The sequence below is a fragment of the Cricetulus griseus genome, chromosome 5 (assembly GCF_003668045.3).
Source record: "Cricetulus griseus strain 17A/GY chromosome 5, alternate assembly CriGri-PICRH-1.0, whole genome shotgun sequence".
Lineage (NCBI taxonomy): Eukaryota > Metazoa > Chordata > Mammalia > Rodentia > Cricetidae > Cricetulus > Cricetulus griseus.
The window spans coordinates 182,703,991-182,729,930 of NC_048598.1; the positions used below are offsets into that span (position 1 = coordinate 182,703,991).

The following is a 25,940-nucleotide window of genomic DNA, read 5'->3' on the forward strand; positions in this document are numbered from 1 at the left end:
TAAAACAGTGATTGTGGCCTCTGCTCCCGGCACTTATAGCTGTTTGCTTTTATTTCAGTAAACTAAAGGAATCCGAAGCCAAAAACAGGGAATTATTAGAAGAAATGCAGATTCTGAAGAAAAAGATGGAAGAAAAATTTAGAGCAGATACAGGTAAATTAAAACCTAAAGATTTAAATTACTAAATACCTGCCTTTTCTAATGTTTGGTTTTCTTCTTAGTATTTCTTAATAGCTATTAAAGCTATTTTTAGTTGTATAAAAATACTTCCAAACTTAAAAATTTGAAGCAATATGTTCAAAAATACCTTCCCCCAAATTAACCATAAATTTTGGTCACTTCTTCCTTTGAAAATCAAAGCACACACACACACACACACACACACACACACACACACACACACACACACACACACACTAGTCACACATTCATGTCCCCTGATCACACAAGAGGTAGCCCTATTCTGTCTGAAGAGGCCACTAGACTACAGCCCATGGGAACATCTGGAGCCGTTTACAGCTGCTTTGTGCCCTCTGGACTGGGCCATTTCCTGCCCTTTGCTCACTTGGGAAGTGCTGCGGTATTGTGTGGAACAGATATAACGCCAGTTCTCAGGAGGCTGAGGCAGGAGGATCCCGAGTTGGAGGCCAGACTGGAGTCTATAGAGCCTCTCCCCCATATGCCTCAGTGAGTAGGCCTGTGCATAAAGCAGCCAGTATTTGGGGATAGAGTTTTAGAAGTGAAACTTTGTCCATACCAAAAGGCAAAACATCACATCTGTCAGTCTGGGACATGATGGTTTGTCCCCAGACCACACTCAGTGAACTTCATAATCATTTGGGATTCTCTGTCCCAAATAGGTGGATCGCAGTACAGGAATTTTCTTTCTTTTGTCTATTTCTTAAATTTAGGTTGTCTTACATTCTAGAAGCTTTTTATATGTTGATCCTTTTGTGATGTAAATTGCTGATATTTTGTCCTCCTTTGACTTTTGCTAAGAAAGAGCCTTTCTAAGGCAAGGTACATTGTAGCCTAATGTTAGGTGTTTGCCTGGCACACGCAAGCACCACAGAAACCTGGCATGGTGCACACAAACCTGCAAGCTCTGCACTCAGAAAGTAGAAAAGGCCCAGAAATCCAAGGTGACCCTGGTCTACATGAGACCCTGTCCCAGAAAAAGAAAAGGCTTTCCTTATTTTTTGTGTTGAGTTTATTAATCTTGCTTTCCCTTGAAAAAGGAAAACGTTCCCACCTACAGGCTCTTCAAGGGACACAAGTACATTTTCCTGATTAGTATTTTATGTGCATTGCTGCGTTTGCTCGTATCTTTGTCTTGGTGGCCGGTGCTCCTGACCACTGAGTCATTTTCCCAGCCGCCCCCTCCCTCCCCCACACACACACACATTACTTTAAACAAGCAGAGTCTTGCTGTGTTGATGAGACTGTCCTCAAACACTGGTCTTCTACTGCAGCCTCGTTAGTGCTGTTTCAGCTTTTAAGTTGGGGTGATTAGTTGATTTGGAACCCACTCTGGCCTGCGCTCTTGAGGTGTCTTCCCACTTACTGCCCATCTTAAAGTCTTTTCTCTGGTGATTCCATGTGGTCTCTGGGGTCTCTCCTCTATCCAGTGTTTCTCATCACAGAGCTTCCTCTAACCCTTTTCTCAGATTGTCCTCTTCAGGGGGACTGTGTTAGCTCCACAAACTCTGGAGACCCGTCGGGTTGACAGCGAGGACTGCTGTCCTTACAGTTTCCATTCTCTCCTGCAGGCCTCAAGCTTCCAGATCTCCAGGACTCCATCTTTGAGTATTTCAACACGGCCCCTCTTGCCCATGACCTGACATTTAGAGTGAGTGTTGCCTTTTGAAAATAACAGGTGTATGTAAGTTAGAAACAGTAGACTGACTTGACTGCCTGTGAGCCCAAAATGTACCACGAAACAAAAGGTCTGACACTGTTGTGAGAGTTGTGCCAGTGACATCAAGGGCAGGCAAGTCACGGGTGTGAAGGCGGAGGACACTGCAGGCGTCCTCTGTCCCGGAGACTAGGCGAATATAAATACTAATAGTCATGTTGTCATTTCTAGCATTCTTATGTGACTATATAGCTTGTACTCAGTGATTAATGGAGAAAATGATTGTAAGTGTTTCAGTACCAAGCACTTACCAAGACCCTGCCTGGTCCTGCTCATCCCTGAGCCAGTAACCCTCCAGGTGCCCGGTGTGTGATTGCTGGTGTGTTTAGAATGCCCTGCAGAGTGGATGAGCCCGCTCGATTCAGGTGCTGCAAACACCCTGGAGGCATTCCAGGGCCGCTTACCTCTTCTGGAGCAGTGAAGTGGACTTGCTCTGCTAGTTCCTTACAACTGTTGGCCCTAAGTCTGCACAGGAGTTGGGGTTCTTTCTGTACAGAGGCCACTTGACAATTGCCAAGATGGCCACTGCCCATCGCCAGGGTGGAAGTGGCAGCAGCCGGAGTCTCTCGGAGCTGACCGAGTGAACATGGTGCAGTGCTAGGATTCCAGGGTGACAAGCCATTCTTGTGCCTTCGCTCATCAGAGTATCTGTAGCTTTTTCCAAACAGCAAGCTGTCTTTTCCCTTGAATGGGTGTGGGTGTGGGTTTTGTTTTTCAAGATAGCATTTCTCTGAGTAGCTTTGGAGGCTGTCCTGGAACTGGCTCTATAGACCGGGCTGGCCTCAGACTTATAGAGATCCACTTGAGTGTCTCTGCCTCCCAATTGCTGGGATTAAAGGCATGCTCCATCACTGCCCAGCGAGTCCTCAGTTCCTAAGCACAAATGTATTACAGTGGTAATCGCTCACCTTGCACATAGGGTGCCCAGAGAGCTAAGTGGCTGGTGGCTTTCACGGTACCATCCACCAGTGTGGAAGTCACAGCTTGGACTGAGTTTACTGTGGAGGTGGAACAGCCATCAGCATCCTGACGTTTTTAGACCCTCTGCAGTGCTTTGTCATTTGAGTGTGAAGTATGAGGAAACCCTCAGCTGTACTGGGGTCCATCTTAAAAGTTTCCAGTCTTGAGAACTACTTGGGAGATCTTGTACTTTGCCAGATTAAACATGTTGCTGAGCTAGAAACATGTCTCGACAGTAGCCATGCCAGGGTTACTGGGGGAAATGATGATTGTGTTCCTCCTGTCTGTTACACCAAGGACTCGCTCTCCTCCTCGTCTACATCTTCTCTGCTAGCCTTGTGGGAGGACGCAAGTGACTGCAAATGCCCTTCTGTGAGTCTCCCTCAGAGGCAGCGTCCTATCTGTTCTGATTGCTAAATCTGCATCCTTCGACTAACAACTAAGGAAACTGGGATCTTAAACCGCTTGCTCTTCACTCTCCAGTGGATGGCTAACTAGTTTAACTTGCCCTTGTGGGTGATGCTCACATTTACTAGCTCTCCTCATTAGCTAATTGGTGCCCCTGTCCACAGGGATTGTTTACAAACTCCAGCCCTGGGGTGTGCAGTTATACCTGTGCTGTGTACTCCCTCCCTCCAAACGTGCAGTCTTACTTGGGGTCTGAGCAATTGCAGCTTTTGGAAAGTGGTCCCTGTGTGCTGTTGGGATCAGAAGTGGAACACAGTTGAGCTGTGGGCTCTGTGGTCGCCCACACTAGCGCCGCTGAACATTCCCGTGTGTGCGCCTGTGCATGCCGGTGCTGTTAGAGGAAGACACTGCTTTCAGGGAAGTGTAAGCTCTAGCTGTCAGGCTGTGTGTGTGATAGAACTGTCTCTTGCTCTCTGGAAGGAGGTTAACTATCTGGACGGTCTGAGGACTGCCTGAGGTCGGTATTCCCAGCTCCTTTTCTGAGGGCTGAGGTTGGTTTTCCCAGTTCTTTAAAAACAAAAACATGACAGATTTTTACCACATGGCCTTATCCAGCTTAGAACTCACTATTTAGACCAGGTTGACCTCAAACTCACAGAAATCTACCTATAGAGAACTGGGATTGAAGGTGTGCATTAACATGTCCAGGCCCTGGTTCCTGCTTTTAAATGCCTGGAGGAGAGAAGGCTCACGTTAGGGAGGTGGCCAAGCACATCTTTCTGTTGGCAATAGTAGTGACTTGCCATTCCCTACGACAGTCAAGGTAGCTGTGAATAAGCAGGTGCATGGGAGACCTGGGAGTGACTAGGATATAGGGTCCCCAGACCCTGACAGAATACACCAGCCAGGAAAAAACACTCCCTTTTTCCTTTTCACAGACCAGCTCAGCCAGTGATCAGGAAACACAGGCTTCAAAGCCGGACTTGTCCCCATCAGTGTCTGTGGCCACCAGCGCAGAGCAGCAGGAGGTAAGACCGCATAGCCCTGTGGGTGCTCTGTGGGCCCTAGGGGTCTGCTGTGCAACTTGTAGCTAGGCCCCTTTGCAGGCCTCCTTTCTGCCTCTCCTTTTCAGAACTCTGTCACACCATCAGCTAAATGAGGGAATCCTTGACAGGTGTTTAAACAATGTAGTGAATTAGAAATTCAGAATGTTAATAATTTATAAATTCTAGAGAGAAACCCCAGATAGGCCCTGGCAGCTAAGTGGGATCTCACTTGTCTGCACGTTTCCCCTAGGATGTGGCTCGGCCCCAGCAGAGGCCGTCTGCTGTGCCACTGCCCAACACGCAGGCCCTCGCCATGGCTGGACCGAAGGTAGGCCCTCTCACATTGCTTTGTAGAGAATATTTCTGACATAAACAGCTGTCCACAGCATGTGGTTTGGACCTTGCCTTCTGTGTGAGCATTGCAAGAACATGGTACCTCAGTGCGTGTGTCTTCACCTTGTTTTCTTTACTAGCCCTAAAGCTCGACTGGGTAGATCATCCTGAGTTTTCTGTGTAGGCCCTGAGGTTCTGGCTTGGCTGCCTTTAGCCAGTACGCCTGGCACAGACTTGTGTCTGTTGTTATTTTAATACAGACCTGGTCTATTGATGTTTTCCCCCTGGAGACCTGAGAGTGATTTATAAATTCGTGCTTTGGCTTTGGGACTCAGGCTTGTGTAGAATTCTGGACAAAGGTGCAGGGCCACTTGTTAAGTAGCTTCTGCTACCTGGAGAAGAAACTGTAAAGGTGGCCTTTATCTGGTGCTGACTGCACTGTTGTCTCCTCTCTGGCCACTTTCTTTAGCTCCTGAGGCTATGCTAACCACTCCCTACTCCTCAAGAAATACATGGTCTTGCCTGTGTCTGTGTCTTCCCGAGAAGTTTGTCACAACATGTGGGCTTTCTAGCAGGCCGCCATGGCTACCCTTGTCTTTCCAGCTAGCCCCACAGTTCTTGCCCCTGTCTGTTGTATTCTAATTTTTCTGTCCTCCTGGCTGGAGGACAGTGGGTCTTTCCAAGATTTTGCTGTTCATATTTCTTATAAATTAAAAGTGCTATCTTGTTCGCACACCCAAGAAGAGCTAGACTTAGACAGGGTTCCAGGCCAACTCCCTAAATCCAGTTGGTCCTGATCCCTGAAGGTGCTCCTAATCCAAGTAGAATATCAGTTGTGACAGGTAACACCACGACTTAGCCCAGCTGTCTGTAACAGACTAACCCAAGGAAGCAGGGGTGGCTTTGAGTTCTGACTTGGGACCTTGGGGTTTAGGTACCACTGATGAAGAACCCATAGCTGGAAGAGAGATGGCTTGAAGCAGGCAGATTGTGTGTGAGTCAGTCAGGGGCTGACCCAGTCAGGAGCTGACCAACCCGCTTCTCCTTGGCTCTCGGTCACCTGGTTGGTTTTGCTTATTTTTCCCTGCAGCCCAAAGCACACCAGTTCAGCATCAAGTCGTTCTCCAGCCCCACCCAGTGCAGCCACTGCACGTCCTTGATGGTTGGACTGACCCGGCAGGGCTATGCCTGCGAAGGTGAGTGGTGGCCAAATGCCAGAGATGGACACACTGCTGCTCCAGGTGGAGTTCTCACACCAGCTGAGCAAAAGGAATGGGGTGCCCCTGTTAGCGGCTTGGGGCAGGCCTGCTCTTCATAGCAGTGCTGCACAGTGTGTAGATCCAGTAGCCAGGTTATCACCTCAGAATGACTGTAAAGCAGAGCACACCTCCACCTGAGGGCCCTTCGGGTCACACCTCCACCTGAGGAGGGCCCTGCAGATCACACCTCCACCCGAGGGCCCGGCGGGTCACACCTCCACCTCAGGGCCTTGTAGATCACACCTCCACCTCATTGACTATACATCATTGATCGCTGCCCTGCAGTGATGCCCAGGTGACCTCAGTGAGCAGGTCTGGAGACTGGCGGGTGGATTAAAGGCAGGCTCATGGGGTGACTGTAAGGCAGACTTCACAGTGTGCGCTTGTTCAGACAGCCCCTCTTCATGTGTGGGCTGCATATGTGTTGAGCTTTTCTTCTGAAGCCTTTTGAGAATTGTTTTCTATGGAGCCTGCCATACTGGACACCTAGGCTTCCTGGGCAGTGTGTGTGCAGAGCCTGTGCGCAGCCATTCTGCTTCCTGGAACTTCTCCTCTTTTTCAGTGTGTGCATTTTCCTGCCATGTGTCCTGCAAAGACAGTGCTCCCCAGGTGTGCCCCATACCTCCTGAGCAGTCCAAGAGGCCTCTCGGTGTGGATGTGCAGAGGGGCATAGGCACAGCCTACAAGGGTTATGTCAAGGTAGGAGGAGCCAGCTTGTGGCTCATTTTTCATTAGGTCAGCTCATGATTTCTTTGGTGTAGTGACCAGTGATCATAGCTCATCTGTTCTTGAAGTGGTCCCTCTGCTGTGTGAAGCAGCCCTGGTACCCTGAGGGGCTCAGGCACAACTGACGCTTTACATGACCAAGAGCCTGAGTACCTCGGGTTCCTCCAGTTACTCTTCTTGGGTGTCTGATCATGAAATTAAAGTCAAGCTTCCAAAGCCAAGTGGTACTTGCAGAGCACAGGAACCTGGGCCATCTCCATGTTCTGTCCAGCTGTAGCATGCTGAGTTGTCAGTATGGCTTGTGCTACCATTCTAGTCAGGCCCTGAGCCAAGACTGGCTTACCCAGACATGGGCTTCTCTACCAGTCTGTGAAGAGGGTTGATGGTGGAGCAACCCCTGGGGACCAGGACAGTCAGTCTTACAGCACGTGGATACAGACAGAGTGAGAGAAATGCTCGGGGTCTGGCGGTCTCTGCTGCCCAGCGGAAGCAGAAGCGTGGTTACTGTTGTTCTATAGGTCCCAAAGCCCACAGGGGTGAAGAAAGGATGGCAACGGGCTTATGCGGTAGTTTGTGACTGCAAACTCTTTCTGTACGACCTGCCGGAAGGAAAGTCTACCCAGCCTGGCGTCGTTGCCAGTCAGGTCTTGGACCTCAGGTACATCTTGTGAAGCAAAACACTGCCCTGGTAGGCAGTGTGCTCTGCCCACAGTGGCAAATCCAAATTGATTTGAAGAATGGTAACAGGGTTGGAGAAGCTGTCAAGAGAATTTTAATTGGCTTGCTCACAGCATCAGGGGTTCAGTCCATTGTCATGACAGGGAGTACAGTGACATGCATAGCATGGCCTATGCAGCCAGACATGGTGCTGGAGTAATAGCTGAGAGCTACATCCTGATCCAGAAGCAGCAAGAAAACTGGGTCTGCCGTGGGCTTTTAAAGCCTTAGAGCCCACCCAGTGACACACTGTCTCCAAGGCCACACCTCCTAATCCTTTTAATCCTTTCAAACGGTCGATCCCACTCCTTGGTGGCTAAGAACTCAAATATATGAGCCTATAGGGGCCATTCTTATTCATACTACCATAATAGCTATATCCTGGCCTGAGCCCAAAGGATTGGGCACCATTGAGGAGGGAAACAATCCAGCAGGCGCTCCCATGTGAACTCAGCACCTTCTGCTTCTTGTTGACAAGTGGTTAATGAGCTTTTGCCTGATTGTACTAAGGACAAGCCAGAAACAACTGATGTGGAACTTGGAACTGGGGGACAGTGTGACAGTGCAAGTCAGGCAGGGGACTCTGATCTCAGTGTCCCACCTGTTAAGATGTCAGGGCGAGTTGTGAAAATGCAAAGCTTTCCCAAAACGGTGTGTGTTTCTCTCTCACCAGAGATGAGGGGTTTTCCGTGAGCTCGGTCCTGGCCTCAGATGTCATCCACGCAACACGCCGAGACATTCCATGTATATTCAGGGTATGAGTTTCTCTGATTTCATTTCTGTTGGACAGTCATTTTAAAAATAAATCACAGTTAAAAGACAGCAATTCTAACAAGGACCATGGGCATATGATAGGTGCCTTTAATCCCAGCACTTGGGAGCCAGCCCTTGGCAACAGACCTGTGAGTTCCAGGGCAGCCAAAGCTACATGGTGAGGCCCTGCGTCCTACATTCCCGAGCATCTCTGTATTGCAGCAAGCTCTAGGAGGTGTCCCCAGTGGCCCCTCACCTGCCTGTGCACCAGGTTGCTCCTTGGCCACCTGCCTGGCTTAGCTGACCCTCACTGAGCACAGCACCCTCCCCACACAGCCTGTTTCATGAGGCGCCTGCCACCAACTTCCCATGGTGCCCCTGTCTTCACTAACCACCCCCTCAACCTGGTGTTCCTTCCACCCTGGCCACAGTGTCAGCACTAAAGGGATACCTCTTGTCTTGCTTTAGGGTCCCCGCCCAGACATACATACTCCTCTGTGAATAAGTCAGAAAACATTTTAAAATGGCTACATCTGGTTTGTCTGTTTTTCTGAATTGAGCTCTGTTCTCCCAGATGCTCAGAGCGACAATTGTTCTGTGACTATGGAGCCTTCCAGGTTCCTAAGGGTGCTTAGCTTAGTGAACACTCACTGGAGACCCTGTCTTCCCTGTCTAATCCTGGATGTCCTGCCATAGGTATGTGGCAGGCTGGCCTTGGACTCATAGAGATCCACCTGCCTCTGCCTCCCAAGTGCTGGGATCAAAGTGTATGCCACAGGATTGGACAAGAAATTTGTTTTCTTTTTGTTTTTTTTCGAGACAGGGTTTCTCTGTAGCTTTGGAGCCTGTCCTGGAACTCCTTCTTGTAGACCAGGCTGTTCTCAAACTCACAGAGATCCGCCTGCCTCTGCCTCCTGAGTGCTGGGATCAAAGGCGTACGCCACCACCTGGCCAAGAAAGCAGTTTTAGAGTGTATGTTTACGTGATAGTGTTGACAAAAGCAGAATAAGCTGAAATCTGCCCAGGAAGGGACCTGTGTGTTTGTAGTGCTGCCCCTTCCTGTTAGCTGCCCTGCCAGTGCCTGATGGGCAGCTGAGGAGATTGGTGGTCTTTAGGGTGACCCAGGGACATGGACTTGAGCCTCTTACCATCCCCTTTGTGACCTCTGTGGCTGGGTGGTTCTACCACAGCCCCTGCTCTGATCTGGCTGGCAGCTCATGGCTTTGTCTGTTTTGTTTCTCTCATGAAGGTGACGGCCTCTCTCTTAGGTTCGCCTACTAAGACCAACTCACTGCTCATCCTGACAGAGAATGAGAACGAAAAGAGGAAGTGGGTTGGGATCCTTGAAGGGCTACAGGCTATCCTCCATAAGAACCGGCTGAAGAGCCAGGTAGTGCATGTCGCCCAGGAGGCCTACGACAGTACTCTGCCACTCATCAAGACCGTTCTCGCTGCTGCTATCGTGGGTATGTCTGCAGGGCCTATGTGGTCTGGGAACTCAGGTGATGAGCATGGCAGTGGGGTCCCCTCCATCTGAATGTGTGGACAGCTCCTCCTGTTGGGAGGAGCAGGCCCTGACTCACAGGACCTGTGTGTCATCTCTGCAGATGGAGACAGGATTGCAGTCGGCCTGGAGGAGGGACTCTACGTCATTGAGCTCACACGGGATGGTGAGTAGAAGAGCACCTTGAGTTCTACTTGACGGCCCCAGACACGTGGGCCCTTCAGAGGGCTCAGTGGTTTCCTGGAACTCTGTGTGGCACCATGTGAGAGTATATGAGGCCCTGGCGTGCATCTCAGGTGCTGTAAAGAAAAAAAAAAAAAAATAGAATAAAGCCATGCTGACGCTGAGTGGATAGATAGGAATTCCAGTTGACACGGCAGGATTTAAGTGCCTAGACATGGTGCTGGAGACACAGTAAAAAATCCCTTGTTATGTCTGTTATTTTCTTTGGTTTTTTGAGACAGGGTTTCTCTGTGTAGTCCTGGCTGTCCTAGAAAACTCTCTGTAGACCAGGCTGGCCTTGAACTCAGAGATCCATTTGCCTCTGCCTCCCAAAGTGCTGGGATTAAAGGCGTGTGCCAGCATTGCACACTACCTTGCCAGCTGATTTTTTTAAGCACACCTTTATTTCCGTGTATATGTGTGTGCACGTTCATAAGTACAGGGGTCAGAAGACAACCTGTGGTGGTTGGCTCTCCTTTCACCGTGTGGATCCTGGGGTCCTCCTCCTCAGGGTTTCCAGCTTGGCAGCAAAGCACCCTCACCCACGGCCGTCTACAGCCCTCTACTGAATTCTTCTGTTCATTTGTTTTTGAGTCAGGCATGACCCTGGCCGTCCTGGAATTCCCTGTGTAGAGCACGCTCACTGCCTCTGCTTCCTGTGTTAGGGTCTCAGGTGTGCACTGCCACATCGGCCTCTGTTGAGTTCTTTAAAGAGAAGGGGGTGAGTGGCGGATCACAGAGTCTTTCCAGAGGACCCGGCAATGCTGGTGCACTGACGTGACCAGAGCTCCTGTGTTCCTCTCCTGCCAGCAGGGGAAGGTGGCTTTCCCTGCCTTTGCCCCCTCCATAGCCTCTTCCTATTGAGGGAGTGAGCCAGAGCCTACAGTAGCCAGAGCTTGTGGCCAGCTGAGCCCTTCAGGCTGCAGACCAGGGAAGACAACAGCCCTAAGCCAGCCAGTGTCTCAGTTTAGTGGGATGAGCTTGGGGAAAGTCCAGATCCAGCTCCCAGGGCCTTTCTGTGTTGTGTCAGTTACAACCTGGCACACTGAGTACAGGACAGTGTTGTCAGGAAGCTGAGACAAGGTGCCACTATGTCTCTCTTAGAGGCATTTGCAACACTGACCCCAGGGCTGGCTGTGGTGGGAGGATTGATTGCTAAGGGACCCAAGGGCCTTGCCAGCCAGAGCGAGTCACCTGTACCCTCTGGCCGCAGTGATCGTCAGAGCTGCTGATTGCAAGAAGGTGTACCAGATCGAGCTGGCCGCCAAGGACAAGGTGATCATCCTCCTGTGCGGCCGGAGCCGCCACGTGCACCTGTGCCCCTGGTCCTCCTTTGATGGAGCAGAAGCAAGCAACTTCGATGTCAAGCTTCCGGAAACGAAAGGCTGCCAGCTCATAGCAACAGGGACAGTCAAGAAGAGCTCGTGCACCTGCCTGTTTGTCGCCGTGAAGCGGCTGATCCTTTGCTACGAGATTCAGAGAACTAAGCCTTTCCACAGGAAGTTCAGTGAGATGGTGGCACCAGGACACGTGCAGTGGATGGCCGTGTTCAAGGACAGGCTCTGTGTTGGCTACCCTTCTGGGTTCTCTCTGTTGAGCATCCAGGGGGACGGGCAGCCTCTAGACCTGGTAAATCCCACTGACCCCTCGCTTGCGTTCCTCTCACAGCAGTCTTTCGATGCCCTGTGTGCTGTGGAGCTCAAAAGTGAGGAGTACCTGCTTTGCTTCAGCCACATGGGACTGTACGTGGACCCTCAAGGCCGGAGGTCACGCATGCAGGAGCTCATGTGGCCTGCGGCTCCTGTCGCCTGTAGTATGTATATGTTTTTCTGTTGCCATATCACTGTTGCTGCTTCTCATATGGACAGAAACAGGCATGTGTTCTGTTTGCTTTGCTTTGTCTCCCAGTCCCCGAGCTGAGAACTAAGGAGCAGAGTGACAAGGGTGGCGTCAGGCAGGTGTGTGCAGGCTATGTGCTGGGCCTGTTCCTCCAGTGTGTGACAGCGAGAGGTCTCCTAGGCAGAAAGGCACAGTGAATAAGAGATCTAGAGTCTTCTTTTAAAAAGGCATTTCACATAGACGAATTCACAGGGCAGTGTAAAGCTAAAGGGATTTGGTCACCGGGAGAGTTAACTCCAGCGTCAGGTCTTGCCCTTGCAGGCCGGAGCATATTGGTCTGTAAGAACTTGGTGTGTGAGCTGGTGCTGTGCAGAGGCAAGAAATGGATTTGCTTGAGAAGTTGTAAGACTGGGAGAGCCAGGCACTCCCTGGCTTTTGACGGCCTTACGCCTTCCATCCTGCCCAGCCACCATGGAATTGAGGTTAGCAGTAAGTAGTGAAGAATTTGTGGCCAGCAAGGCCCAGACTGGTTTTGACACGGAGCCTTTGGGGTTGCTGTGATAGAAGACGGTGTCCTGTTTCCTTGATGGTGGGCGTCTAAAACGCCGGGGCTGTCAGCTGATTGAAACCCTTCTTAGCCAGGCAGCTGGGGCAGCAGGCAGGTCAGCTTTGTGCTTCCCCCTTGCCTGGACTTCTCACGGGCAGCCAGTGCGGTGCTCTGTGCCGCACACTCCTTACTTCTACAATGCCATTTTTCTTCACAGTTACTCAGGTCCCCAAGTGCAGTGTCTTTATAAGGGGGGCAGAGATAACTGGCGTGGACACCCAATGTTCCTGTCTGTCCACCTTCAGGGGTCTTCCTCCTCAGCCCCGTGTGGAGGAGCAGATTCCAGGTCGCTTTTAGAGCTGGAAGAAGTGGAGGAGCGGGAGGGTGGAGAAGCCCTTGTTGCCTCCTCGTCCTGTCCCAGGAGACAGAGGTGTAGAGGCTCTGCAGCCTGCAAAGCGCACGCTCCCCTCAGCTCTCTTTAGTGTGTCAGTTTGACCACCAAACTTTGATGACAGATGAGAAGTCCCGTACATTCAGCAAGTAAGCGTATTTGCCCCCATTTCCATGTGGGGAACTTTCATCTTAGTAATCGAGGGCCAACCTGTGCACATGGCGTTCAGAAACGGGCGTGTGTGGGTGTGTGTAAAGCACCACTGCTGGACAGTTTGGCCAGTTCCAGCAGCTTACTTGCCTAGGCTGACGGTGGCTGATGGAATCGGGCAGAGCCATAGCTCCTAGAGCACATTTCTGGTGAGTGCTCGCGGCCTCATGAAGCGCTCCAGCGCTCAGCCTGGGACCCAAGGCTCACCTGCTCCATACTCTGCCTTGCATAAAGGCCACTGCAGGTTCCTGGTGGGGGCTGGGCCATCTGCAGCAGCATAGCTGAGGAGAAGCAGACAACCGCTCCTCCTTGTGTCTGGAAGGCCATTCAGGTGGGCATTGCTCACATGCTCAGGGGGGCAGAGGACCATGAGCCAGTTGTCATAACCTAACAGATAACATTTCTCAAGAGTGCCGGGGGAGGAGAGGACATCTCATGCTCACCCTCGTTTGCTAGAGTGAGGTCCACCGTGCCCTCACTGTGAAATGAGTAGCCAAGCATGCCCAGACCAAAGCAGTTAGTGTATGTCTTCAGAAGGAACCTGGCTTCTTTCCATCATTTTAGAGGCCTTTGGACATTGGAGAGGTGGCTCGGTGGTTAGGCTGCTCTCCTAGGAACTGGGGTTCAGTTCCCAGCACCCACAAGGCAGCTCCCAGCCATCTGTAAGTACAGTTTTGGGGGATGTAGCACTCTCTTACTAGCCTTCCCAGGCACAGACATACATGCAGATAAAAGAAAGAAGAAACCAAGGTTTACACCCTAGCAATGCAGGGCAGCAATGAGGCAGTCCCTGCCTCAGCGAATTCACAGGTTGAGCCTCGCCAAGCTCCTGTCTAAGAGAGCTGAGTTGAGGAAGTGGGCTTTTCTAATCAGCTTCAGCATCTCACTGTGGTGTGGAAAACGCACCCTTTGCCTCTGAACACAGTGTGACTGGAAGTGAAGGTGACGTCTGGCCTGGGAGCCCCAGCACGGGCAACCCTATGTGCCTGCCTGCGCCTCGAGTCCTAAGAGGGCAGGCCAGGGTGGGGCTCGACACTTACTGGCTCTGCTTCATCCGCACCAGGTTGCAGCCCCTCCCATGTGACAGTGTACAGCGAGTATGGGGTGGACGTGTTTGACGTGCGCTCCATGGAGTGGGTGCAGACCATCGGCCTGAGGCGGGTGAGACAGCATGGCGGCCTCTCCAAGGGTTGCTGCCCTCTCTGCTCCCTGGTAGCATACATGACGGGTCTCCCCCACTCCTACACAGATACGACCTTTGAACTCCGATGGCACCCTCAACCTGCTTGGTTGTGAGCCCCCACGTCTCATCTACTTCAAGAACAAATTCTCAGGTGAGCTTCCCCACGGGCCTCATCTGTCCCACTCACCCGCTGGTCGGTCTGTGAGTTGATCATTTTCGGCATGTGTGGCTGACTGCCCCCCTACAGGAGCTGTTCTCAATGTGCCCGACACCTCCGACAACAGCAAGAAGCAGATGCTGCGGACTCGGAGCAAACGGCGTTTTGTCTTCAAGGTTCCAGAGGAAGAAAGGCTGCAGCAGCGGCGGTGAGGCGGGTCCCTCGGGCTTGGGTCCCTGGCTCACCCGGTCCCATGAGTGTGCGGTGGAGGGCTGCTTAGAGCTGGAGGATGCTTCCAGATGCCTGAATGTCAAATGTTTCCTTCTTGCAGAGAGATGCTCAGAGACCCAGAATTGAGATCCAAAATGATCTCCAACCCGACCAACTTCAACCATGTGGCTCATATGGGCCCCGGGGATGGGATGCAGGTGCTGATGGACCTGCCTCTGGTGCGTGCTCAGCCAGGTGTGGGCATGGGCTCCGCCCCTGCTGGGCGATAGTACCTGGCAGCCTGTCGTGCCTCAGTGTGCTGTCTGGGCCGTTCCTGGTACTCAGATGGGCATCTGTACTGAGGACCTCCCTTAGGAAACTGCTGTCAAGAAGAGGGTTTCTAGCCAGGCGTTGGTGGCTCTCACCTTTAATCCCAGCACTCGGGAGGCAGAGGCAGGCAGATAAGAGGGTTTCTAGCTCCTTTGTGTAAGATGATAACAGTTTTCGTGTCTTCATTTTAAACATTTTCTGTAGGATTTTTCTACAATTGCCACTGCTTGTTCTTAGCTCAGAGGTGGTGATGGTAGTGAACATAGCTGCCTTCCATTCTTAGCTCTAACTGGTCAGAAGCCACGTCCAGGCGCCTGCAACTGGCCTGTTCATTACCATCCCATTGTGACAGCCCCACTGTGGTCCCTGTCTGTGTTCATTTACCACTCTCCTGTACCACTCTCTTCCTCCAGAGTGCCGCACCCCCTGCCCAAGAGGAGAAGCAGGGCCCTGCCCCTCCTCCAGGCCCCCCTCGGCAGCCCTCGTCCAGGAGCAAGCCCTACATCTCATGGCCCTCCTCAGGTATCAAGGCGGGATAGATGCTGGGGCAGGGACCCCACACTCCATCTTCCTCTTGGCCTCTCCCTTAGGTCAAAGGTGTCCTTGTCCACAGGTGGGGCTGAGCCTGGAGTGACTGTGCCTCTGAGAAGCATGTCTGATCCCGACCAGGACTTTGACAGAGAGGTATGTGGCCACACGGGGAAAGCAGCAGTTCTGCTGTGGGGAAAAACACTTCATTACCTGTGACCCCAGGGCCAGCTGACGGAACGCAGACAAGGAAGACACCATAGAGTGGGGAGCACAGCCTCCCTGACATACAATGGCCTGAACACACAGACCCCAGGAGCGATGCGCAGCTACCCAACTTGAGTCACAGGTCCAGCAGCAGTGTAACCAAGGTTGTGGGGTCACCGGGCACACGCCCCACCTGGGGATGAGGATTTCCTGTGGGGTTGGGCACCTCTCCTCTGAGCTCTGTTCTCTGAAATGGTTTTGTAGAACTTGGCTTGGCCTCCAGCTTACTGTGTAGTTGAGGACCGTGGATTCCTAATTCTCCAGGAATAAGCCTGTCTTGTGGTGTGGTTGTGGGTTCCATACCCTGCTGCATAAATGATCGTGCCTTTAATGCCAGCACTCGGGAGCAGAGGCAGGTGGATCTCTGTGAGTTCGAGCCTTGTAGACCAGCCTGGTCTACAAGAGCTAGTTCCAGGACAGCTTCCAAAGCCACAGAGAAACCCTCTCTTGAAAAACCCAAAAAAAGTTACTAATTTTGGCAAAATTCAATTCTTTCCCTGTTACACGTGCTTTTGATATTCTATCTAAACTCATGGCTGGTTTCATTGTTTCCATCCAGTGCTTGTGATCTTAGTTCTCTTGAGACTGGAGTGCAGCTGCCTCACGTAAACACTCCATGTCATCAGTTGTAGGTCGTGTTCTTGCCGAATTGGATGGCTTGACAGCCTGTGTGCGTTTGCCCTGATTTCTCCACGGTGGCTTTGAAAGGGAAATACGGGAAGTGCGGGCCCTTCAGCTTCATTTTTAGTCCTGGGAATTCTACTGAGTCTCAACTCCAGCCCGAGTTTCCAGGGTCGCTTCACTTCTCTGGCACAGGCCTTGAACCTGTGACCCTGTCTCTTCAACCTCCCCAGCAGCTGGGATTATAGGCCAGTGTCCCCAGGCCCAGTTTTGTTTGAGAATAACTTCCATTTCTGCAAAATGCCAGTGGAATTTCAGGAGACCACCTTGGGGATTGATGCCATCTTGATAATCCTCCGGTCTGTGAATGTAGGGTCTTCCCGTTTCTCCGAGTTTCTGTGTGTGTGTGTGTGTGTGTGTTGCTAGCACAAGCCAGGTCCACCAGAGCAGAAATTAGGGTTGGGCGCCAGGGACCAGACTTGGGTCCTCTGCAGGGGCAGTCTGCACTGGGAGCTGCGGTAGCGGTTTGTAAGTGTACAAATCACCTCCATGGTTGGTTATTTTCATGTTCCGTTGCCATTTATTGTGAACTGAATTGTCTGGTTTTCATGTCAGTTGCTGTATGTAAAACCACAGCTGAGTTTTGGATATTGATAGTGAACCCGGAGCCTGCTGAATTCACCTGCAGTTCTGGTTTATTCCTGACGTGTGCAAAATGATGTCACTTGTGCTATGTCCTCTTCCACTGCTGAACTTCGGCAGAAAAGCAGCAGAGTGTTCTTGTCCCTACCATCAGGGAAGCGGTTTCTGTTGAATATGGTATTTGTGGGCTTTTATGACCCAATGAAGTTCCCATCTGTTTATTCCCAGAGTTTCTCTCTTGGGCCTAGGCTTTCTCCTGCACTGTTCCTTTCAGGGGCAGTGGGTGATGTACTCTCCCCGGCAAAGTTAAAGGCCCTGCTGAGACTGTACACATGCCAGGGACAAGAGCATCACCTGCCTCTCACCTGTCTCTCTTTGCATTGGCAGCCGGACTCGGATTCCACCAAGCACTCAACTCCATCCAATAGCTCCAACCCTAGTGGCCCTCCGAGCCCCAACTCTCCCCATCGGAGCCAGCTCCCTATGGAAGGCCTGGAACAGCCAGCCTGTGACACCTGAGATGGCCAGCATAGCAGCGTGGGGCCAGGAAGCCACGTGGCCCCAACGTCAGTGCCAAGACTGAGCTGACCCTCCAGTGTTGTCCAAGGAAATGTAGAATCAGTTTGTAGATAGAAAAAATAATCTTTATTATAATGAGCAGTTTTGTGCCACGTTGTTGGTGGCAATCGACCAGATGTGTTCGTCTGCACAGCCGTAAGGCAACACTGTTCCGTTTGCACATGAAGGACCACCACTCACCTCTCCCACCAGGACCACACAGGCCCTAACCAGTGGGCTTCCTCAGCAGATGCTGGGGGTGTGGCCCTAAGCCCTCCCTTTCTCCTCAAACTGTCTCAAGGACCTTAGAAGACTCAAGTTGTGCGTCACCCCAGTGTCAAGGAGGCAGAGGCTAGTTTGTGGCCTTTTTATTTACTTAGCCCTGACACAACTGCAGCATTCACACTGGGCCACGCCCACCAGATGCCCCAGCTGCAGCAGCAAAAGCAACTGGGCAATGGCTCTCACTGCTTCTGCAGCCTGCCACAGCCAGCACACATGGGGCTGGCAAGCCCATGGCCTGCTGAGCTCAGAGGAGGCTGGCGCATGGGAAGCCATGCCCCAGGCCCTGGGACAGCCCCTCACCCTGCATGGAGCCTCTGTGCTTAATAAACCAGTCAGTCACATAGACTTCGCCCGGCAGTCCTGCTCCTCGGCACACACCGCAGGCCCGGGAACACCATGTGTATTTAACCTCACCCTCCCTGTGTCCTGTGTTGAGTGATCAGGTCTGCCGCCCAGCCCATGAAGGCTTGCGGTGACTGTGGTAAGCAGGCATGTCCTGTCCTCTTGGACAGGCTTCCCTTTCCCGCTGGCTGTTCAGGGTGTGCACTTGACCGAGTTGGCACTGCTGGCCCCATCCACCCTCGAGGCTTTGTGCTGGGGCAGTCACCTGCTGGGGGTTCTGGTTTTTACTTTTTTAATGTAAGTCTGAGTCTTTGTAATTATTGAATTGTGAGAACATTTTTGAACAATTTACCTGTCAATAAAGCAGAAGACGGCAGTTTTACAGTTCTCAGTGGTTTGTCTGAATGCGATCGATGTGCCCACAGGTAAATCGCTCGGGGGAGGCGAGGCACAACGAGACACATGGCACCTGTATCCCCAGCATGAGCTGGCTTGTCACCTGTGCCATGCCAGGTTTGCAAGTCCCCCAAGGAGCCTCTGAGGAAGGAGATTCACTCAGCCTGAGCAGCAGGCAAAGGGGGCGGGGCTTGTGTCTTAAGCCCCAGCAAAGCAGTGTGTGAGCCAGTAAAGGGAGGCTTGCCACAGGGAGGCCCAGCAGCAGGACCTGCCCCCTTGAATCATGTTTCTGAGGGCAGAGTGGCCGCTCACCGACACCTCCAGTAAGTCTTGGTAGATGAGGACACTAAGAGCTTGCCTTAAGTAAGACATGAGGGTAACATGCAGGGGTGAGACCTAGGTGCTCAGTGAGCCCATTAATTCAATAATTAAACATTTGGGAGGCTAGAGAGATAGCTCAAAGGTTAAGAGAACTGGCTGCTCTTCCACATGGTGGCTCCCAACCGTCTATAGTGGAATCCAATGCCCTCTTCTGGCATGCAGGTGTACCTGCAGGCAGAGCACTATACACATAATAAATAAATCTTAAAAAAAAAAAAATTAAACATTTGGGGAAACAGATGACCCAGCCACAAGAAAATTAAAGGTAGCATTTTCAGAATAGAAGGGCTAGCCCTGGGCAATGATGGCACATGCCTTTAATCCCAGCACTCAGGAGGCAGAGGCAAGTTGATCTCTGTGAGTTCAAGGCCAGCCTGATCTACAAAGCAAGTTCCAGGACAGCCAGGGCTACACAGAGAGGGTTTAGAGGGGGGAAAAAAAAAAGGTTGAAGAAGCCAGATGAAGCAAGCCAGTAAGTGGCACCCTCCATAGCCTCTGCATCAGCTCCTGCCTCCAGGGTCCTGTCCTGCTTTCCTTCCTGACTGGCTTCCTTCAATGATGAGCAGCAATGGGAAGCAGATAAACTTTCCTCCCCAAGTTGCTTGGTGCTTCCAGCACTGTCAGCCCTGGGCCTATGCTCCAGGCCAGGCTGAGGGCTGAGCAGGGTTGGTCATGGTGCTCATGACAGCAACGACACCCTAACTAGGACAGGCCCTGAAAGCTGGCAATGTGCTAAATGGACTCTGGCTTGGGTGTTTTCTGGGTCTCCCGGGTCCTCTTTCCCCTGCTAGGCCTTGTCATCTGTGTCCCTTAAGGCCTTCAGCACCAGCTGTCAGTAGGAGTAGTGACCACACTAACTGCTTCGTACTGACAGGAGGTGGGGTGTAGGGAGTGTCAGTCTAACAGCCTAGGGAATGGGAAAAGTTCACCAACCCCACATCTGACAGAGGTACAAAGAACAAAACTAGACAGCAAAAGACCAAACAATCCAATTAAAAAAACGGGGTACAGATCTAAATAGAGAATTCTCAACAGAGCAATCTCAAATGGCGGAAAGACACTTAAGGAAATGCTCAACATTTTAATTGTCAGGGAAATGCAAATCAAAACCACTGAGACACCGTCTTACACTGCCAGAATGGCTAAGATCAAAAACACTGAGGACAGCTTATGCTGGAGAGGATGCTGAGTCAGGGGAGCACTCCTCTACTGATAGTGGGAATGCAAACTTGTACAGCCATTTTGGAAATCAGTATGGCAGTTTTCAAGAAAATTAGAAATCAATCTACTTCAAGACCCAGCAATACCACTCTTGGGCATACACCCAAAGGATGCTCAATCACACTACAATGACATTTGCTCAGCTATGTTAATAGCATTATTTGTAATAGCCAGAACCTGCAAACAACCTAGATGCCCCTCAACCAAAGAATTGATAAAGAAAATGTGGTACATTTACACAATGGAGTACTACTCAGCTGTAAAATTTGCAGGCAAATGGATGGAACTAGGAAAAAAAGTAAAAATAAAAACTCTGAGTGAGGTAATCCAGTCTCAGAAAGACAAACACGGTATGTACTCACTCACGAGTGGATAGTGGATGTAAAGCAAAGGAAAACCAGGCTACAACCCACAGCTGCAGAGAAGCTAGGTAACAAGGGGGACCCTAGGAGGACACATGGGTCACCCTGGGAAGGGAAATTAAATGAGATCTGCTGGGTAAATTGGGGGTGAGAGGATGGCAGGGGGCGAGGACAGGAGGGACAGGACGGCTGAGTTGGCAGGACAGGGACAGAGTGAGAGAGCAATTAAAGAGGTGTCTTGGTAGAGCCACCATGGGGTGAGGGAGAAACCTGATGCTAGGGAAACCCCAAGAATCCGCAAGGAGGACCCCAGCTAAGACTCCATAGTAGAAAGTATGCCCGGACTGGCCTACGCTGTCATCAGATTGGTGAATATCCCAATGATCACCATAGAGCCTTCATCCAGTAACTGATGGAAGCAGAACTGAGGGAGAAATCTACAGAGACAGCTGATCCAAGATCATGGAAACTCATGAACTCTAGACCTACAGCTGTGGAGACTCCAGGGGACTGAGCCAGGCCCTCCGAATATGGGAGACAGTTGTGAGGAAATGGCCCCTCTGCATGGACTTCCTATTTCTATGTTGACCCTAGTGAGAACTCACCAGCTGGAGTCTCCACAGCCACCAACAGGTGGCTGTCATGCCCCACAGTCCCGGGGTTAAGTCTCCTTTTCATTCCCCTGGTCACACTGGTGTGGTTGGTGGACACCTGGAAGGTCTGTTAAACACCTGCATTTTTAAACTACTGAGCGATATTTAAAGCTTAGGCAAAAACCAACCACTGACATCGACTTGGATTAGACATTCGTTTTGTTCCTTAAGCCAATCCTTCCAATTGTCCGAGGAATAGACCAATAACTCCATTGATCTAAGCAGAGTTTGATATCAGTGCACTAAGCATAGACATTTACAAACCTCATTTGCCTGCCCCAGATCTCTGTAGCCTGCTTGAGCTTTCTTTTTTGTCTTAGTCTGGGTTACTCTTGTGATAAACTCAATGAGCGCCGGGTATTGGTGGTGCATACCTTTAATCCCAGCTCCAAAGCTACACAGAGAAACCCTGTCTCGAAAAAACGAAAAACAAACAAACGAACAAAAAAAAAAAACCCACAATGAGCAAAAGCAAGGACCACAGGGGAGGAAAGAGTTCATCTGGCCCACACTGTCACGGCACTCACCACTCCTCACTGAAGAAGTCAGGATAGAAACGAAAGCAGGGCAGGAACTTGGAGGCAGGAGCTGAGGCGGAGGCCATGGAGGGGTGCGGCTTACTGGCTTGTTCCCCCTGACTTGCTTAGCCTTTCTTATAGAACCCAGAGCCACCAGCCCAGGGACGGCCCCACCCATGATGGGCTGGCCCCTCCCCCATCAATCACTGATAAAGATCGTGCCCCACAGGCTTGCCCACACCTGATCTGACTGAGGCATTTTCTCAATTGAAGCTCCTTCCTCTCAGATGACTCTAGCTTGGGTCAGGTTGACATAAAACTAGCCAGCAGATTTTTCATTTTGGAAAAGCATCCAGCTGCCAAGTATGAGACTTGAAAACATTGCAAATCTGCGAGCTGATCCCAGCTGATGTCACGACAGCCATCTGCATGGGAGATTGCTTTGTAACCCACCTCAACACGACAAAGTTGAGCTGCGCGGTGGTGGTGCACACCTTCAATCCCAGTATTTGGAAGACAGACAGGTGGATCTCTGTGAGCTTGAGGCCAGCCTGGTTTACAGAGCGAGTGCCAGGACAGCCCGGGACACAGAGAAACCCCGTCTCAAAAAACAAAACAAAGTCGAATCTAAACTACATACATGAACATCAAACTGTTAAACCATGGAGCTTGGTAAGCCGCCAGGGAAACCTTACAGAAAACACGAGAGCGTCTCACACAGCACAGAGCGACTGACCGTAACCTTGCCTTTGGTTTTGAGTGTGAGGAGCAGGTAGGACCTTGGTGCTGCAATTAAGGATTTCAATTTTTTTCTATCGACTGCTTTTCTTTATGAGATAACAGCACGGAAGTAGTAGAGTTTCTGCACTTCCCCATGGCCCAGCCCTTGCCTTTTCGTGGTTCCCTCTTGAGTCTTGGGCCTGTATCATCCTCTTGTCCTTCCCCCAGGGACCAGGGCTCAGGGCCTTACGCTACCCAAGACATTTGATGTCACCACTCAAAACACTTATTTGTCACTTAAACCACATGAGCTCAGAGGGACCAGAGCCCCATTCACCCAGTTCCCTCAGCACATGCTGTGTGATGGGACCTGATATGCTCCATCCTCACACAAACCCAAAAGCCAAGGGTAAGGTGTTTGGGTGATCAGGAACTCACCTGAGTTCACAGAGCTGGGGCAGGAGCTAGCTTCGGCGCACTAGCCGGTCCTACAAATGGCCAAGGCAGAGCCAAGGGGCCAGAGTCACCATGAGTCCAGAATTTGGGATCTTCCTCCTTCTGGGATCCAGCCACCCAATGATACCACAGAAACAGTAGTATAGCCCTCGCCGGCCACAGCTGCCAGGCAGCATTACTACTCCCGCACAGCTATGCCTCAGTGCCCATCACATTCTTATCTGGTCTGCAACAAGCAGTCTGGAGGTCTTTGGGGGAAACAGATTCTGGCTGTGCAAGCTTCACACCTGTGGCTTGGCCCCGAGTCTATTATCACCCAAAAGAAACAGGCCACCACAGCACTCATGGGTCCTTTACACCCAGCCAGCAAGGTTTCAGACACGCACGGGCCTGCATTGGGGCTACTGCAACCAGAAACTGGCTATGCATCCCTGCCTTCCAGTGCACCTCAGGGCACAGCCACGAGGCCGTGCGTGCTTCACCAAGTAACAACTGTAACTCAGGAGCAGTCCAAGAGAGTGACCGACTCCTCAATGCCACCCCCAGTGACACCACCCCTAATGACTCCTCAATGCCACCCCCAGTGACACCACCCCTAATGACTCGCCAGTGCCATCCCTAGTGACACCATCCACAGTGTAGACATCTGCAAAGATGCTGCCTGACACTGTGAAAGCAGCACTCTCCACAGTGATCCTTTGGCCATGGTGACCAGGCCAGGCGCAGCTTAAGGGGGTGTCAAGGAGGAGCAGCAGCATCAGAAGCAGGGACACCAGATGTCACACACACTTAGCCTTGGGAAACCAGAGCATGTCAGCTTCAGAGCCCCAGCCCCTAACAACCTTGCTCCTGCTGCCCCTCACAGCCTCTGTGGCCTCTGGGGACTTTCCTAAAGGTCCCTCCCTTGTTGACACTTGGCAGAAATCTTCAAGTGCAGGAACAGCTGTTACGATAAATCTTTCTGCCACGTGTAAGCTTTACGGCAGCCGCCCGCCCGAGTTAGGGCCCAAATGAATACACAAAAACTTGTTTTAGGTACAATGCTGCTTGGCCAATGACTAGGATTCTCATCTGTTAGCTCAGTCTCAATTATCATACATCTATATATTTTATAAGACTTATCCTATCGGACGCCTTATTGGTGTCCCTCCTTGCCGGTGGATCACATTGTGCTGCTGGAGGAGGCCAATGGGAAAAAGAGGGACCCTTCCTGTTTCTCCTTCGCTTAAATGTGAGGCTCCTTGCTATGTCACTTCCTGCCTGGATCACCACTTCTCTACTACATTTCCCAGAATCCTCTTTGACTCCTAGTCCTGTCTAACTTGCTGTCTCATTGACCAAACAGTATTTTATGTAACAATAAGATAAACATACACAGTACATTCCCCATCAAACAGCCAATGTCCTCCCCAGATTCATCCAGCAAGAGCTAGTCATTGCACGATCAGCCCACACTGGGGTCGGTTGTGGGGATTTTCTACCCTGTTGGTTTTCACACATTCTGTGTTTCCCATTAGAAGCCACTTCTTAATCCTCCAGTGAAGCCCATGTGCTGAAATATATCACTTGTTTCTTTCTGAAGGCCATGGATTCAAGATCCCAATGGATAAAGACAGAGCCGAGAGAGGCCTCTGCTAATGGCCATGCATTTGTGGACCAAAGGTGTGCTGAAGCATCTAGGTCTTTGTCTCCAGCTCCAGCATCTTCTGGAGATTTTTTTGTTTTTGTTTTTGTTTTTGTTTTTGTTTTTTGGTTTTTTGAGACAGGGTTTCTCTGTGTACCTTTGGAGCCTATCCTGGCACTTGCTCTGGAGACCAGGCTGGCCTCGAACTCACAGAGATCCGCCTGCCTCTGCCTCCCGAGTGCTGGGATTAAAGGCGTGCGCCACCAACGCCTGGCTTGTTTTTGTTTTAGATTATTTATTTTGTATATAGCGATCTGCCTGCATGTACACCTCCACACCAGAAGAGGGCACCGGATCTCATTACGGATGGTCGTGAGCCACCATATGGCTGCTAGAAATTGAACTCAGGACCTCTGAAAGAGCAGCCATTACTCTTAACCTCTGATCCATCTTTCCAACCCCCTTGGTTTTGTTTGAGACAGGATTTCTTCATGTAACAGCCCTGGAACTCACTCTGTAACCAGGCTGGTCTTGAACTCATATGTCTGCCTCTACCTCCTGAGAGCTGGGATTAAAGCTGTGAACCATCACTGCTGGCCACGTCTTCTGAGGTTTTAGTACGGGCATAGAAACCTGTGTCCTCTTCTTCCTTATCTACCTAAGAGAGGAGTGGCCCTTGTTTGTGCCGTTTTGGTGAGACTTCGTGGGTGCGGCTTCTGACATTTCTAAGGGACACAGTCACAGCAAACTCCTGCACTTTGGGCTCTTAGAGCCTTCCTGCTCCCTCTTTCCCAGCCATCCCGGAGCCTTAGGACAGCCGTGTGGTAGATTTCTTGGTTGGGGCTGGGCTCCATAGCTGCATTTTGATTGGTTGTGGCTTTCTGTAATGGTCTCACCAATAGACACGCTAACATGGATGGGGCGGGGGTGCTGGGGAGCTCATGAGGCCTCAACCCAAGGCAAAGTACTACAGGCAGCCTAGGATGCTGAACGTGGGAGAAATAATCCTCAAGGAAGAGCACACCAAGTGACTGTCCAGTGCCAAATGTTCAGTCCCCATACGGGCAACAGCATTATTAAGACCGAATAAGCTATATTTATCCGTTTAGGTTTACACACACACTCACACACTCACACACTCACACACTCACACACACACACACACACACACACACTCACACACTCACACACTCACACACTCACACACACACACACACACTCTCACACACACACACTCACACACACACTCACACACACACACTCACACTCACACACTCACACTCACACACACACTCTCACACACACACTCTCACACACACACTCACACACACACTCACACACTCACACACACACACTCTCACACACACACTCACACACACACTCACACACACACTCACACACACACTCTCACACTCACACTCACACACACACTCACACACACACTCACACACACTCACACTCACACTCACACTCACTCACTCACACACACACTCACACACTCACACACTCACACACTCACACACACTCACACTCACACACACTCACACTCACACACACTCACACTCACACACACTCACACACACTCACACACACACTCACACACACTCACACCCACACACACCCACACACACTCACACTCACACACTCACACTCACA

The 25,940-nt window shown here is 51.0% G+C and overlaps 1 protein-coding gene across 3 annotated transcripts in view; it reads left to right on the forward strand.

Annotated features, from left to right (window-relative positions):
- Positions 1 to 18,340, forward strand: part of Cdc42bpb (CDC42 binding protein kinase beta) — an 83,788-nt gene extending 65,448 nt beyond the window's left edge. Inside the window, exons 20-38 of one of the 3 annotated variants that reach the window (XM_027416633.2) lie at positions 59 to 153; positions 1,770 to 1,849; positions 3,173 to 3,247; positions 4,222 to 4,311; positions 4,580 to 4,657; positions 5,753 to 5,858; positions 6,484 to 6,620; positions 7,166 to 7,305; positions 8,038 to 8,119; positions 9,367 to 9,583; positions 9,725 to 9,787; positions 11,057 to 11,656; positions 13,894 to 13,991; positions 14,080 to 14,164; positions 14,261 to 14,378; positions 14,502 to 14,619; positions 15,124 to 15,232; positions 15,324 to 15,394; positions 17,156 to 18,340. In XM_027416633.2, coding sequence (XP_027272434.1) covers positions 59 to 153; positions 1,770 to 1,849; positions 3,173 to 3,247; positions 4,222 to 4,311; positions 4,580 to 4,657; positions 5,753 to 5,858; positions 6,484 to 6,620; positions 7,166 to 7,305; positions 8,038 to 8,119; positions 9,367 to 9,583; positions 9,725 to 9,787; positions 11,057 to 11,656; positions 13,894 to 13,991; positions 14,080 to 14,164; positions 14,261 to 14,378; positions 14,502 to 14,619; positions 15,124 to 15,232; positions 15,324 to 15,394; positions 17,156 to 17,287 — 2,494 coding nt within the window. In that variant the 3' untranslated portion in view covers positions 17,288 to 18,340. Of the gene's footprint in view, positions 1 to 58; positions 154 to 1,769; positions 1,850 to 3,172; positions 3,248 to 4,221; positions 4,312 to 4,579; positions 4,658 to 5,752; positions 5,859 to 6,483; positions 6,621 to 7,165; positions 7,306 to 8,037; positions 8,120 to 9,366; positions 9,584 to 9,724; positions 9,788 to 11,056; positions 11,657 to 13,893; positions 13,992 to 14,079; positions 14,165 to 14,260; positions 14,379 to 14,501; positions 14,620 to 15,123; positions 15,233 to 15,323; positions 15,395 to 17,155 lie in introns of those variants that run through there. The other 2 variants (XM_027416634.2, XR_004770192.1) reach the window with 2 other exon arrangements.
- The last annotated feature ends 7,600 nt before the right edge of the window (positions 18,341 to 25,940 follow it).